The sequence below is a fragment of the Eubalaena glacialis genome, chromosome 1 (assembly GCF_028564815.1).
Source record: "Eubalaena glacialis isolate mEubGla1 chromosome 1, mEubGla1.1.hap2.+ XY, whole genome shotgun sequence".
Lineage (NCBI taxonomy): Eukaryota > Metazoa > Chordata > Mammalia > Artiodactyla > Balaenidae > Eubalaena > Eubalaena glacialis.
In genome coordinates, this window is record NC_083716.1 from 55,688,940 (window position 1) to 55,705,281 (window position 16,342).

A 16,342-nucleotide genomic window follows, 5' to 3' on the forward strand; every position below is an offset into this window, starting at 1 on the left:
AGATGCTCTCAAACACCAACTACTCCACGTTCGCTATCAAAATATTCAATATTTGCTCCATCGGTGCTAACCGGTGGCAGCCCCAGGAAAGGAAAGGCACTTAAAGCATACTTGCAAAAGACCCTCTGCTCTAATGGACCCATAAATCCACATGTTAGCAAATCCTAAAGCAGACCCGGGATTCAGTTCCCAACCCCTCCGCCACCTCCGTACCTCCGTCCCTGGAATCTTTAGCTTGGAATTGAACCTCAGTAACCAAATGAGCTCCTTTTATTTCTGTTAGAGCTTCTCCCTGAAAAGAAAGGCAGGCAGGCCAGACAGGACGTTTTACTTTTTATGGGTCTCAATTTATCTGACATGCGTATTTCTTAAAGCTTTCTCCAAAGCTGCACCTCACCGGCCAACAACTCCTCCATTACCTTTCTCATTCAATTTTGTGACTTTCCTTTCTTATTGCCGTACTTTCCAGACGGTATCATTAAGGGGGCTGGAATTATTAATCGCTTCATTCTCGACAGTTTCTCAGAGCATCCTAAAGCCACAGAGATTGTGATGAATGAGTTCAAATGCCTTCATTTTTTATAACTCCAGATGAAATTTAGCCACAGTTAACTGCTGAGACAAGTGTTTCCCTGGACAAGCATCTTGGTTCCAGATATATTATGCACAAGAGGCCCCATTCCACGCCCATGACTGCCTGCTCCAAGCTGACATGCCAGGTTCAAATCGCTGGTGCCGCTGTTCATGACATGGTTGCAACCACCCAGCAAAACGACTTCTGAAACTGGCTACACGAGGATCCTGTGTAGCACTAACCTCAACTGGAAGCATAAATTCATTATTTGATTCATGCCAGTCTCGCTTACTGTGAGTTCCACTAGGCCAGTTATTTTCCTCGATATGGTGGACATCAATTGGTCTTGCCCACTCAGGACCATTTGCCCTTCTTCTGGCAAGGGAATGGTGAGCTTCTTTTGGGAGGCCACACCATCCCACTCGGTCTATACAGCTGCAGTGGGATGGACTCTTCCCTGCTCTGGGGATGGTCGTGTGACTCAAGCCTAGCCAATCAGAGAGCTCATCCCTCTGCCCATGGTGATTGGTTCAGGAGTGGGCATGTGACCAAACCAGAGCCAACAAGGCAGAATATTGGGACTAATACCAGAAATTATTTGAGAGAAAAGTATGCCCTATCTTCTGCTGGATTTGAATTTAGGAGAATGAAGGCACGCATGCAACCACAGGCTGATGCATTGCTTGAGAATAAAAACAACATGGAGAGCAACAGAGCTGAGAGATGGAGAGAGGCCAGTTGCTAAAAACTTAAGCTCCCTGGATCAAGCAAAGCCTGAAGCTGGCCTGATGTTTGGGTTTTTCCAGTCACATAAGCCAATAAATTCTCTTTTGAGTATATCAGTACAATTTTTTTTCTGTTAATTGCAAGTGAATGTAAGTGCCATGAGGGGAGGGAAGTTGTCAGTTTTGTTCACCACCACATGCCCTGTACTTAGTACAGTGTCTCACAGACAACAGAAGCTTAATATTAATAATCAACAAATGATTTAACTGCCTTACACAGGGAGCCTGCTCCCTGATGCCCCTGCCCAGGGAATTCAACAACCCCAAACTCTGACAACTCCCTGTTTTACTCCATTTACTGCATTTACTCCATGAGGACTCCATTTATTGCATTTATTGTGGAGACTGGGATAGCATCCTTCTGGAATTCTATGGGAGGTGGCCCCAGCTGCAGGAGGAGCAGACACTTGCCCCAGCCAAGAATAAGGCATGGCAGCTGAAACAGCTGGCCCCACGGCCCAGAGATGGCTGGATGTCTCCTAAAGGAACAGCCGTCTCTTCATCCTCAAGGAGACATCCTGGACTGTAAAGGAACTGACTCTCCTGGGCACTGCGTGCCCCAGGGCAGTTTCTTAACCTTTGGAGCCTCTAGTTCCTCACCTTGAGATGGCAGCAAGGCCACAGTGCGTCACAGGTAGGAGCGTGGACTGTGGAGCCAGACCACCAGGGTTTGAATCCCACCACCCCCACTTACTAACAGTGAACCGCAGGCAAGTGGCCTCAGTTCTCTATGCCTCAGTTTCCTCATCTGTGAAATGGGGCTAATGCTAGTAGCAAGCACACAGTGTTATTATGAGCATCAAAGAAGTTAAAGTATGTGATGTGCTTAGAAGAGGGCCCCACATACTGTAAGCACCATGGACCTAACTGCTAGTATTATTACCTCTTCCAGAAAGTTGTGCAAAGGGTAAATGAGATACTGGACGTTCGATATTTACTGGACACAAAGCTAGCACAAAGGAAATGGTCACTAAATTACCAAGTAAAACATAAAAACCAGTGTGAGCCCACACATGAGGCCAACCAACCACACCTCGGGGATACAGACCAGTGCACACCTGACGGAGGAGTGGTACCAGGTCAGGTACCCCCTGCCCAGGGATGCCACCAGTCCAAGTGGTGCCTCTGGGCACCTCCAGATAGACACAGCCCCATGCAGGGGACAGGGCCTGGAAGCAGGGAAGAAGGGGTTGGTGATAACTTCATGAGATCAGAGAAATTATAGAAAAATAAAAGTGCATTTTCTTTGTACACTTAAATAAACTTGAAATGTGGCTACAGAAATGTTGGTAATGCCTTACTGTCTGCAGGGGGCTGACAGTGTATTTGTGATGATTACAGGAGAAAACACACGTTAATTGCAAGCCATGTTGAATCCCTGAAGGAAGTGTTTCCAGGAGGTTGAATCCTAAAGCAGGGGACACCCTCCTGCCTCGTGCACTCCTGGGGGCTGATGTGGGGGAGTGTGAATCACAACACCCAAAAGCAGCATCACTATTTTAAACGAAATCTGTAAGCAAATGACGCTGACATGTGAATGTATAAAGAACTTAATTACTAAACAGAAGGTAATTTGGGTCTAATAAACTTTTAATAATTAAGCATAAGTGTTACATAAGTCATTTCCAGAAAGCTTCTCAACTACTGTAGTGACCGTACTTTATTCTCTAGCAAATGTCAAAGCCGCCATATTTGTTTCTCAGATAAACAGAGAAAGAAGAGCTCACAGTAGGAAGGTGGGGGGAGAAAAGTCATGTAATCTGATCTAATCCCCATCATACTGGACAACCCACGCTTTCACTGTCTTGACTGAAGAGCCATCTGGCCTCTGTTTACACATCCCAGCAGTGGGTGCCCCCAGCTCCTGGAGGTAGTTTATTCCATATCAGGACAGCTAACTGCTAAAAAGATGATCAGACTGAACCAAAGTCAGAACCTTGTGATTTTCACCAGGTGCTCCATTTCTTGAGGCCACTGACCTTGAGGACATTAGTGGTTTGAAGACAGCAGCTGTGCCACCCACCCCAAGTCTTCCACCTCAACCCCATGCCTGTCATCACAAAAATGTGAGGCCAAGGGCTCTGGCATGAGCTGGAGCCCTGGGTGCCAGGGCTGGGATGAGCTTGGGGCTGGGGATTGGTGGGAAAGTAGACTACAGGTCCCAGAGCAAAAAAAACCTAAAGGCAGTTTCCTGGGTCTAACCTATGATAGAAACTTCCCGGAGTTAGCAAGGTAGGAGGAATCTCTTGTAACCGCCAGAAATATGATGAGACTGTCAGAAGTATATTAAATCAATTACATCAACAGAAATCAAGTTTATTGTCACTCTGTGCTTCTATTTAATCCCAATAGAAAATAAAAAATCAGTTCTATCAAATCCAAGCCAACTAGGTCCCCCAACCCCTGTCCCTTCCCACACAGTTTAGTTACCCACACCTGTGCATCAGAAAACAATCTCAGCAAAACATCCAAACTAAAAGTGTTAGGTAGACAAGACACAAAGGGTCTGAAATCAGAAACATGGAATTATAGAAAGCAGAAAGGAAAGAGTTACAATCTTGGGAACACCATTACAGTCGTTGCTTTCCTAAAGCAAAAAATAATTTCGCTCTTCTTTGTAATCTTTTTTTGATGCCCTATAGCCAGTGCACAATTCTTTTAAAAAAGAAGGAAAAAGATTCCTTTATTTCTTAGTTGGAACAGCTTAAGCAAGAACTTAAGAGAAAAGTAGGTCAAGTGACCTACTTTTTTTCTTCTTTAGAAATGTTTGCATTTGGGATCAGAGTTGGTGGAAATTTTCCATTCCAAATTCCGCTCAGGAAAGGAAAATTAGCAATCTGCCTTGACGAGATGGATCGTGACATGCTAACCGTCCTTCCAAATGACCCATGTGTTGCCCCTCACAGCTTTTAAAAAAATTTCAAGATGGGTATCATATTTATAATGAAAAAAAATTCAGCCTTTTACTTTTTGAGGGGAAGGCTAAATATGTACCATCTTCCTTTTGTGAACAGTCGTTTGATGTCATCTTTCTCTTTACTTCCAAGTGATAGCAGTGGCATACCCTAAGGGTATGAAGCCACATTTACATGCTTCAAATCCCGATATGCATCTCCAAAGGCTACCATGTTTATTCATTCCATATAACAAGTGGAAGCATTTAGTGCAAGTTCTGAACACTTTATAAATATCATACATGTCATCCTTATAACACCACCACTACTTTCTCTACCCCTGGTTTCTTCAGCTAGTCCTTGCTTCACATGGATTTGGTGCCTGGGTCCACACCACCCAGGTCCCCCATTCTGGCTGCCACCTCTCAACAGGTTCCAAAGCCTCACGTAGTTTCCTATCCTTCCACTGATCTTGAAAGCCGAGGACAAGAGCCTAGCTGGCTCACTCCCTCCATCTCAGCCCCAGACACTCTAGCTCCTGAGAGTGACCCCAAAGACCAAACAGGGCACTCCCAGATTTTCCCTCAAGCTGGGCCAGGAGACCAGTGGCAGCTCTCCTCTGGAAGGCCCACGGATTGAGGTGGGGTGAGATTTAAAAGAAAGAACTCGGGCCGTGCGTTAACAGAAGTTCAAGTGAATATACAGTAAGGGATTGTGAATCCAGAGGAGGCACTTTTTTGCCCCAATCTCCCTGCCTGGCTAGCAGCATATTCAAGGGGCCACCAGAATGGAGGAAGAAAAACTGGGGTCCAGAAGCCCTGCATCTTGTCCCGGCTCCCATGCTTCCTGCTGGGTGAATAAGGGTGATTTCTCAAGCTTTCTGGTCATCAGCGTCATCATCTGTAAAGGGCTAACCATGACCAGCTCAAGGAGAAGTTGAGAGTACCTGTGAGATGGTGCACGTCAAACTGCTCTGCACGTCTACACAGCCAGGCAAACACGCAGGACTTCACGGCAGCATCCGATGGTCAACACTGATCAGCCAGTTCAAGCCTTTCATGCTCTGTGCATCTCTGAGAGGATGTGCTGTCCCAGTGCATGCAGTTGTGGGGGACCGGGGCGGGGGGCAGCGAGCGAGACCCCATTCCCACTCAGCCCTGACCTCCCCAGGCACAATCCTTCCCACCTCCTAGGGGCTGCGGCCCTGCAGGACTCCTGGAAGGGTCATCCAGACGGGGTGCCCACTGCTGTGCCTCAGTTCCTGGACCACAAACAACATCACTAATAGAGACACAAATAAGGCGAAGAAGCACAACAGTCACTGGGAGAGGAACACCTCACTCCACAGCCCGCAGACTCCCGCCCGGGCGCCTGCTCTGTGGCCAGCCTCACACCCTGGCCAGCCTTCCCCATTCTCCTGACCGCCTGACAAAACTTTGGAGGTCCTGGGGCAATGCCAGCAGAATCACACTGCATCCCAGATGCTAGGGAGAGAAAGCTCTCAAGGGCCCTCGGGCCACCCATCTGAGGAGTCCGATAGCCATCCTGCTGCCCAATAGTAGCTGCAACCATCTTTCTTCTATTGAAGTGAAATGTGTCTCTTTAGAACTCCCAGCCCCCAAGCCCCTTTAATAATCTCCCTTTCTCCAGACAGGACTCCAGAGATTGGGGAGTCGTGGCTCTATTCCCCCCTTCTGCAAGACAAACATTTCCCCAAATAATCACTAAAAATGACTGCTATGACTTCTACATCCTCCCCCCTCCCCCCTTCAAAGACATTCGGATGCGCTGTGGTCACGAGCAAGGTGGACGAGGAGGCTGAAGGGAGGGACCCGTCCTAGAACCCTGCAGCCCTGGGACCTTCAACACTCCTCTCCTCCACGTGTGCCCTGAAGTCGCAGCATGGGAAGGCAGGAAGCAGTGCCCATTCCACTTAGGAGCTCTGCTTTGCACGGAAAGCCACCCCCAGCTGCTGGACCCCCCGCAGGCTGCACCATCTACATGGTGCTTGTCAGAAAAGGCGTGATGTGAACACCCCACCTGAATGCAGGACAGGCCATCAGGAGATCCACTCCGGAGCCCCAGCTCCAGCGTCCACCGCACCGCTGCAGTCCCCGCCAAGCCCTAAGGGCCAGTCGCAGACAGCCGGTGGGTTGCTGCCAGGACAATGTGTGTGACTGTTTTCTAGACTGTTGCCTTTTCTCAGGAAAAGAAATGGGTTCTGACTGAGCCAGTGTTCAGACAGAGGGTATTCTTAATAGTTTTAGATACATGTTGAAGTCCAAAAATAGATATTGTTTTCCCCCCAAAGCCAAGCTTATATGCACTAGCTTTTCTCAGGAGTATTTCTGTATACCAGAAGTCTCTCTTAGAACCGCTGGAACGTAATAATGAACCGAGGAGAAACGAGGAATGACTTCAGCATTTTCTCTCTCTTTTTAACAGTGGGGACTTTATCAAGAACCCCGTGGTCCCAGCGGGAAGCCAGTTCCTCCTTCCCTCCCGCTCTGTGCTCTGAGCCCACTTCCCCAAACTGTTTCCCCAGGGAGGTGGGGTCTCTAGTGGCCCACCTCAGTGCATCAGCACTCATGCCAACGGCTCGTTATGGTGGACAGAGCACATTTGTTGACTTGATCTTCATACGTAGCCTGTGGAGTCAATGTTGTCATCACAGATGGGGAATTTAAAGGACATACCCAAGGTCACAGAGCTGCTAGGTTCTAGAGGGGGCCCCAGATCTTCAGACTCCTTGTCTATATCGCTCTTTGGATTACACCTTGACACATCCAAATATGTTTGATAGAAGGGAAGAAAATAGACGTCACAGTAGTCCTTTTTAACCTGCATCTAAAATCCATCTAAATTAACTAGGAATGCTTTCCCCAGAAAAGAAAAGATTTATATTGGGATTGCGATCGATTGCATTATTGGCTCAAATTCTCCTCCCCTCCCTGTCTTCATACCCTCTGACACATGGCTTTGCAGTTCCTCACACGAAAAGAGCAGAGTATTTTTCCCTGCGCCTCAACTCTGTGACATATTGTGGCCAATGGCACGAGGTGAAAGTGACAGGGTGCTGGTTCGGAGGCTAGACTTCTGGAGCCTAGCGTGCTGCCATGTGCTCTCTGGTTCCTGAGAAGAGCACGCCTGGGCTAGCCTGCCAGTCCCAGGAGGAGCCTGAGAGCTACACGGAGCAGAGCCGTCCCAGTGAAGGTGCCCAGCCAAGACCAGCTGGGAGCAGAGCCCCAGTCAACTTGCAGCAGACTCCCTGACAATTAGACTGTGGGGCAGGAGGTTTCTTCTCTTGTACAGATTAACATGGGGGAGTCCCACCAAGGATGCTGTAGGGAATTGCTAAGTGGAAGAGAAGTTGGACCATACCAGGAGTTCCAGACTTTGGGATTTTAGGTATAAGTAAAAAGTGTGGAAACCAACATAGGGCTGCTCCCTTTTTGCTTTTCTGAGCAAAGGCAATATATAAAAAAAAACTACTGCTTACTATCACCATCAATTCATAAGAGATAGGACATTTTAACACTAAAACTGAGGAGAGGATATCATCTTCGAGTACAACACAGTCCTTTTCAAGCAAAGATAGTTGGCCACCCTCCATATGTGAGCCTTTTCCTTTCATCTTGTCACAGATCAATGAAAACTTTGACACATGGCTCTGGTCTGCGGATTAGCAACGTTCCTGCATGCTTTATGGTGGAACTGTCAGAAGAACACGAAATCAGTTACGTAAATTTCAAGACTTAAATCATGGCTCTGTTTGTTCTGTGACAATATAAAAATTACATGTCTTTTTCATCAGGATAGAAAATAAAGCTAAAGATAAATGTAAGCACCTCTGCCGTGCCTTCTCCGTTGGCTGCCACAAGTACAGCAGAGCAGCCAGTGGTTCTGACAAACCCCAACCGTGACAGAACTATTAAGGTGCACTACGCAGGTGCCAAGATGCTAGTTTTGTGCTTCCATGATTATGATAATATACGAATGAAAAGGAAAGCAGTGATGCAAATGGAACCTCTCACAGGGGCTACAGGGACACATAACAGGGACAGAGGTTAGAGGCAGGGAATCCCCGGGACACACAGCTAGGCCACACATGAACGTTGACTGTCGACTTTCTGAGCCATAAAGAGCCACCCCATCCTTCTGTTAGATTTGTGGAGGCTCAGGAGAAGGAAGGGGTCTGAAAGTAGATGGTGGTCCTAACAGATTCTATTATCATTCCAAACTGTCCATACCACAGATGCCAGGCTGGCTCTGGTCAGAGAAATGTGAGCAAAAATGGCATACGTCAGTTGCAGGCAGAAGCTCCGGGAGCCCATGTGTCACTGGCCATGCCCCTCTTTTTCCCTCTGTCATGAGATCACTGGCGTTTCCAGTAGAGGCAACTCCTTCTGTCTGAGGCCCAGATTAAAGTTCACAACCAACTCCCACTGGGCATGTTACATGGGTAAGAAATGAGTCTTGGCTGGCAGACATCACTGAGACTTTGGGGTCATTTCTCACTGTAGCATAACTAAGCATAATCTGACTGACACAATGGCGATGCTATTGAGGTGACAACTCAACATCAGTGGCAACAGAGAAAGAGGGTACATTTGTCTTGGATGCGTTTCTCTACCTGATCCCTGAGCAGGTAAGAAGCAGAGGTGAGGGTTGAATACAGAGATGCCTAAGACACAGGGCCCTGGCCCCTTTGAGCCCACGGCTAACCGGAAAGGCTAGCCTCACCTCTCGGTGTGGCTGGGTTTTCTCATTGCTCCCAGGTTAACCTCACTCATCAGGCCCTGAGGGGCCTCACACACCTACCAGGCCCAATACAGAGACAGAAGATGCCTCTGAGGAGCCCTGGACGGCCAAGGAGGCTGTGAGGTGAGGGCAGTGGGCAAGAGTCATGTTCATCCCTTCCCAGCAGAGAGGGCAGTGCACGTCCAGAGCCCTGGGGCCTGCAGCCCCCTGGACTCCCGCTCACAGATGTTGCGCTTGGTCTCTGACCATCTCCACAAAGGTCACTCAGTGTTTCAGCACACGCCCTGGGGAAATCAAAGCTTGTGCCTTGAGCTCAACACACTCAGTGAGCAAAGACAGGACAGACATGGGACCTCTCTCTACTCCACTCTCAGCAGGTGAGCCAGGAGCGCTGAGCCTTAGCCTTGGGAGACCGGCCAGTCTTTGCGGGGCCGGAGTGGAATTAGCAGAGTCTAAAGTCCTTGACTCCTCTGATTGTGGCGGCCCTTCAGGACCCCGCACCAACCCCAGAGGGAGGCTGAGACGTGGAAATGATCTGCCCCGGGGATCCGGAAAGCCACCCTACCGTGGAACCAGGGGGCGATGGCTTTGGTGCTCCTCTCAAAGCCAGCTCGGCGAGGCAGCTGCTCCTCCTTAAACCAGCGCACGATGACTTCTCTGGAGACAGGACACAGGGGCCGCTCCCAAGTCCTGCGGAGACAGAGACCGAGTGTGGGAGAGTCAGGGAGAGAGCGGAGGGCGAGAGAGGGGAAGGAAGGAGGGGGAGGGAGTGGGGAAGACCGCTGTGAGAGTGAACAATCCCGACGCCCACACTCACGCCTGTGGAGAGGATTAAATGAGTCCAGGTACTTGAAGGCACTTTGCAGATTATAATGTACCAGCTGTTATTGTTTTTCCCAAAAGAAAACTGTTGTCACTTAGCTTGAAAAAAAGCCACGCAGGTGCGAGTGCGAAATAGGATAGGAGGGGATGTCTGAGGGAGAGAAAAGGCATATTTGCCCTCTGGAATGGCCAGGGCATAGACATCAGCATCTATGAAGAAGGATCGTAATGTAATAGGAGCAAAATTATTAATATGTGCGTGTCCTCCGCCCTCCCCAAACCCGCACTGAAGAGAACTCTGGTTTTGCCCCTCCCTGTCTCACCCACCCCTGCCGTCTAAGGGGACACCTGGCTTGGCCAGCTAGCCTTCCATGTTTTATGAGGCAGAACCAGGACAGTGAACAGCCTCAATCTGCTCTGGAAACGGCTGAGCTTCACCACCAAGAAGTAAGAGGGAAGAGGACAGAGGAAAGGGAGAGGGGAGGAAAGAGTCACTGCACGGGCCGACTTTTGTTGGAGGAGCGGATGTGGAATTGAAGATCCTGGGAGGGAGATGAACGGGGGCACTTGAAGAAGGTCTGAGTAATAAATTAGATGCTTTTTGACATTTTCTCATAAGTAAGCCCAGATTTTAATTGTTATACTGTGGCTCCTGAACGTATACAGAGACGGGGCCACGTGAGACCCCGCTGTACTAGAGCCACACTAACATGAAGCCCAGTGAGGGTTTGACAGCACATGCCCCATAACAACACACACCACTGTGTGTTGAGGTGATATGCAGCAAGATCACACGGCACTGCTGCGTGGGATGAAAATAGAGCTTCAGCAGACTTTGGGCCCAGCTTGAACAACCACAGCTTTTTCACCCTTCCACCTGAGTGACAGCAGCCTGGCAAATTCTCACACTGTCATTGCTGTCTGTCCACCTAATAGCAGTGGCATTTAGAATTCACCACCACTGTCATCGTCGCTTATGAAATAAACGTCAGCACGAAGTCACGTCTTTGCATTTCCCCTGCACCAACCGACATTTTGATGCTGAGCCCAGCACTTCCTGGCAAACCCCAGAATGAGCTCCTATTTTTACTTGCCCTAACATGAATCCACATACACACACACAGTAGTGAACGCTGCAGATTTTAGAAAAGATGCAATAAGAAAGACAGAGGGTGAGGTTCCATTGAACAGCTTAAAGCCATCATCAGTGGAGCCAGTGCTCCAAACCCCTTGCTTCCCACTGCCACCTCTGCAGGCTTTTTTTAACCCCCCTCCAGCCAGCTTTGCTCCTCTGTATCCGCCCTTGAGGGTTTCCCTCTTCTCAGGAACCTCAGGTGCTCTGCCTCTTTACGAAGCAGCACACTGCAGCCCTGCCCCAGCCTCTTCCTTCACACTTGCATTCCCCAATAAACAACTGTGCTCAGGGGGAAAAAAATATCCTCTGGTTTCTAGGACTCATTCTCCTTAGAAGGCAAGAGGAGGTTATAAATAACAGCAAGGAAAATTCGTTCACTCTTGTCCCTCTGTTTCTAAGCAGAGAATCTGATTCCCCAGAATATAAATGCTAGGACCAAGTGCTCCAAGAGGCCACCTGGCCAGAAGCCTCATGCCTGCACCTGGAACTCTCTCCCATCAACAATGTGTCTGCCCCCAGCATAACCGGGCGAGCGTGGGCCGGCCGCCGGTGCCGGCACCACAGTGCTGAGGGCAGTGAGGCCACGGGGACCTGTTCCATGGGGCAGCCACAGGAAGGAGGCTGATGCATGGCTTCTGGTGCCTGGGTCTGCCGCTGCATCTGCATGGTCCCTGGTCCCCCTGCTTCACCCAAGGCAGCACACTGTGGCTGTCACTTCTCCTCTACTGACAGCCACACACAGCGAGCCGGGAGCCAGACTGCAACACAGTTCATGCAGCTCTGTCTTCTGGGCCTGAAGGACAAATTATATGTCTCCTTTAAAAAAAAAAAAAAAGCACAAGAGGAAGAAGGCTTTTCTAACTATGTCTCCAAATCCAGGAAACATAAAAGAAAATCTGACCTCATAAAAATCAAGAACTCCTGCATGACAGAAAACATCATCATAAAAGTCAAAAGACAAATGACAAATTCAGGGGAAAAAAATGTTTATCACAAAGAAAAGCATCCCTAATATTTTCCCTAATATTTAAGGAGTTCCTGGAAACAGATGGCGAAAAGACCAATAACACAATGAAGAGGCAGGAAGGGAAATGAACAGACAGATAGAGAAATACCAAAGGTCCTTAAACATATACAAAATACTTCATCTCACACATAAATAGAAATGCAAATTTAAACTTTCACTGAGATATTATTTCTCACACAAAACAAAAGTCTGACAACATACTGTTGGCAAGGCTAAAGGATGAGAGTATTCATTGGTACCACCCCTGTGGAGGGCAAGTTGATGATAACTATCAATACTGTAAGTGCATGTAGCCCTTAACCCAGTGGTCCCACTTTTGGGAATCTCTCTTGTAGATAATAGTTTGCATGTGTATAAAATTAATGTCTATAAGGTTACTCATTAAGGGCACTGTTGGTAATAACCAAAGATTTCAGACAACACCAATGTCCATTAATAGAGGTTTTGAAAAATAAATTAGAGCACAGCCATGCAGTGGAATACTATGCAGCTGTAAAAAGAAAACTAAATAAAAATAATCAGGTAAGAATCGATATGTAAAGACCTCCAAAATTTATAGTTAAATGGAAAAAAAAATCAAGATGCAGAACCACGTGTATGATAGGCAAACTTTTGTGCAAAAAAAAAAAAAAAAATAGAGGGAGATACAACTTTTCACCTTGGCAGTTGCGAAAAGGAACTGGGAGGACACATAAACTAAGAACAGTGGTTCCCTGTATGGGGAAGAGGGAACTGAGTAGATGGACGGCAAGGATGGGAGTCAGCCTTTTCTCCATGTATCTTTTTAAACTTTTTGGTTTGTGAATCATACAAATGACAAGGAAGGAGGAAAGGAAGGGAGGGAAGGAAGGAAGAAACATAGATGTGGTCATTTCTCCCTAGGCTGCAGGGAGAGGGAGAGGGGGTTTTATGAACAATCCTAAATCCCAATTAAAGCAAAACCCAGACAACCCTCTATCATCTGGGGCTGAATGGACTCTTCTGCAGGTTTATTGTGGTTCAGGGAGCAGGAGGAACTCACCATCCAGCCTCTGAGCCCCACTCGGGCAGCAGAAAATCAGCAATAATGAGGAGGGGAACCAACCTTAGGGCTGGCCTGAGGTGGGCACAGGCGGTAGGTGGAGAGGCTCCAGGCAACCTCCTGATCCTCGGTCCCAGCAGTCATGGGCAGTCAGTCACCTGAGTGCCCTTGCCAAACCACTCATCAGCCCAGTGTGTAAGGACCCTCCTGCACGCAACTGCGTTCATCTGCAACCGGCTATCAGAACCCGGGATGCACCAGCATTGCCTGTGGTTACAAAAAGCAGCAGCCAGTTCTGGTTCCAGGCTGCTGGGCCACATTTAACCCATTTGAGGTCTTATATTACAAGTTCTTAACCTGGGGTCTACGGATCTTTAAGAGCTGGAAATTATATGCAAACATTTTGGGGTATTTACATATGTGCATTTCGCAGAGAAGAGGGTACACAGCTTTCTTTAGATTCTCAAAGGAATCCCAGACCCCAAATAGGTGAAGCCTCCCAGAGCTCCAGAGTTGGTAGAAATCTCCAACCCCGACTCCTCTCCCCCACTCCTGCCCCATTACACAGACTAGGGCACTGAGGCCAACACAGGGGAGATGACTAGCCCCAAATTTCACAGCAAGTCGGAGGCAGAGCCGGACTGGATCCCTGGTGCCCTACGCCCCAGCCGAGGCCCTCCCCCCAGACACACCGCGGATGCGGACGCGGGATGCGAGGTCCGCGACCCACCTGCCAGGCACGGCCAGGGGTGAAGGCGGCCCCGGGCCCAGGAGGTGGTGGCAGAGTCTCGCCTCCTGCTCGTGGCTCTGGCTGAGCTCTCGGAACCTGGAGCTGAGGCCAGCGACCGTGCCCTTCTGGATGGCGCGGAGGGAGTGGCGCCGGTACTCGTCCCGGGCGCGCTGGGCTCGGCGCCTCCTCTCCTCGTCAGCCGCCTTGGACCGACGCACTGGAAAGGAATAGAGAGTGTGTTCACCCAGACCCGCAGCCCAGGCCATGCACTGAACAAGCCAGTACATGGCCAGGAGCCCTGGGACTCACCCAGAGTCCCAGGATTCATCCGGATGCACCCACGTGCGCTGCGTGGAGGCTTGGCACCCGGCAATGGCAGGCCCGACCTGAGCCAGCAGCCCTGGGTTAGCCAGTCCCTGTGGGGATAAAGACACTCATGACAGTTTGGGGTGGTCCAGCTGTTCCTGTGGCCCTGTTCCAGAATGAGCAAGCAACTTTTGGATGGAAATTTACATCTCCATGTGTAGTTCTTCCTGATGTGCCCTGCTCAGAGCAGCTTCTCAAACCCTGTGCCCCGCCTCAAGGACACCTGTCGAAGGGGTTAGCATCTCAAATACCACTGCCACCACCCATGCTGATTACAGCTTTCTCTGTGCCAAGCCCTGAGCTCCGGGCCCTCCCTGCAATATCGCATTATAGACACTTCCTCCAGCCACCAAGGGAGGAGGGCACATCACTATGTTTGCACAGAAACCCAGCCTCCGGGAGGTTAAGCAACTTGTCCGAAGTTAAATAGCTAATAAGGGGCAGAGCCAGGGTCGGAACCCAGGTGTGTCTGGCTCTGAAACCCATGCAGCTCTCTACACCACTCTACCCCACTTCTCAAGCTTCCTTCCATTTTAAAATCAGGTGTATCTGACACCAGAGCCCCTGCTCTTTCCTACAAAAAGCCACAAGAGCATTTAAGACCTATCCCATCCAACCTTCTCATGTTATGCATGTGGAAACTGCTTTCCAAGGAAGGACGCCGACTTGCCGAGCTGGGTCAGTGGCCAAGCCTGGCCCGGAGCCACCCTGTCTGCTACCACAGGATGAGTTGTTGGAAACTCTGGAGTCCCAGTTACAGTGCCCTTTCTCTTTGGTGTCCTGTGGCCTTGACAGCTGGTGGGTGAGTGCGTTGGAGGGAAGGGAGAGGATCCTTTGACAGCTCTGTCACGCCACAGGTTCCAGAATGCCACGAGGCCCCTCTCTCTAGCCTCTGTCTTTTCATGTTCCTCAAGGCAGGGTGGACATCTGCAAGTTGCTGCTTCTAAAACTCAAAAGGGAGTCCTGGGGCTGGGAAAAGTGCCAAGAGAGGGAACAAAACCTGTTGCAGGTACAGTCTAGGATTAAAACCAATTATTTTGTAGTCTGATTGCATCGTGTCAGGCCCCTGTCTGCCTCTAAAATCCAATCCTTTTGTAGAGAACTCGTGGAGCTGGCCGTGTTCTTCTCGTTGTTCAAGACCGGGGATTGCCCTGGCGCAAGCAGGTCACCCTCCCCGCCGGGAGTAAAATCTTACCCATAGTCTAATTCTACTCCAATCTCCATCCAATACCTGTGTAGCAAGCACCTACAACCTACCAGTCAGGGAACTGTGTTCTGTTAGCATTTGGAGGATACAAGGCACATGGCCCTCATGCGGAAAGAAAGCGCTTCTCCTTCTCAAGTTGTCAAAGTCCACTCTCAAAACATAACATCCCCCAGAGCTGAGGAAGGCAGCAGGAAGTCTGTCCCTCAGAAGGTATTTATGGATGTGGAAGTCACATGCAGAGGATCTAATAAGCCGAGAGCTCCAGGGCAGGAGGGGAATTTTCTTTGGTCTATTCACTGATGCATTCATATGCATATGAATACATATGTATTCAGTCAGCAGGTGATAATATGCTTGGATGACTGTGCCCAATTAAGTACTTAACTCTGCCAGGCCCTGAGCTGGATATAGAGACAGCAAAGACCAGACGCTTCCCTCAAGGCACTCAGAGCCTAGCTGGGAAAATAAGACAAATAAATATCTCTAGCACAAGGAGAACAGGGACTGATCAAGTACTGTCAGAGTTTAGGGGCAGTGGCACTCACATTCTATGAGGAAGCCTGGAGCCACCACAGGAGATGGAGCATCCCACTGGGTCTGGAAAGGTCAATAGGAGTTTTTCCAGTAAAAGAAGAGGGAGGAATCCACCCCAGGGGAAACAAACCCTGTATTTCCACTCCAGGTACTAAGAACACCATAGTGCCTGCTACCACGAGGCTCAAACAAGGCCAGGTTCCCCAGCACAGGCTTTGCGGTCACTAGACTACAAACTAAACATAGAAGCTTGTGCCCTATAAGGGCCAGTGACCTTTGACTGTTGACAGCCCCTGAGAGACGGTCACACTCAGTGACAGAAGGAAGTCACATGCAAACTAGGAAGACAGATTTTTGGAACTTGGCTAGGAGAGTGCACAAGCTGTGGGTCACAGAGGGACTAAACCCAGCCTCCTAAAACCCAGCTCTAGCTTTGCCATTGTCTTCCTCAGAAGCCTTCAGTGGCTCCCAATGCACACAGGACAA

General features: G+C 49.1%; 1 protein-coding gene across 2 annotated transcripts in view; it reads right to left on the bottom strand.

Moving 5' to 3' along the window:
* Nucleotides 1-16,342, bottom strand: part of SH2D4B (SH2 domain containing 4B) — a 74,136-nt gene that overhangs the window by 11,291 nt on the left and 46,503 nt on the right. For both annotated transcript variants that reach the window (XM_061196849.1, XM_061196858.1), the window contains exons 5-6: nucleotides 13,750-13,966; nucleotides 9,580-9,704 (exon numbers count right to left, since the gene is read on the bottom strand). In XM_061196849.1, coding sequence (XP_061052832.1) covers nucleotides 9,580-9,704; nucleotides 13,750-13,966 — 342 coding nt within the window. The remainder of the gene's footprint in view (nucleotides 1-9,579; nucleotides 9,705-13,749; nucleotides 13,967-16,342) is intronic.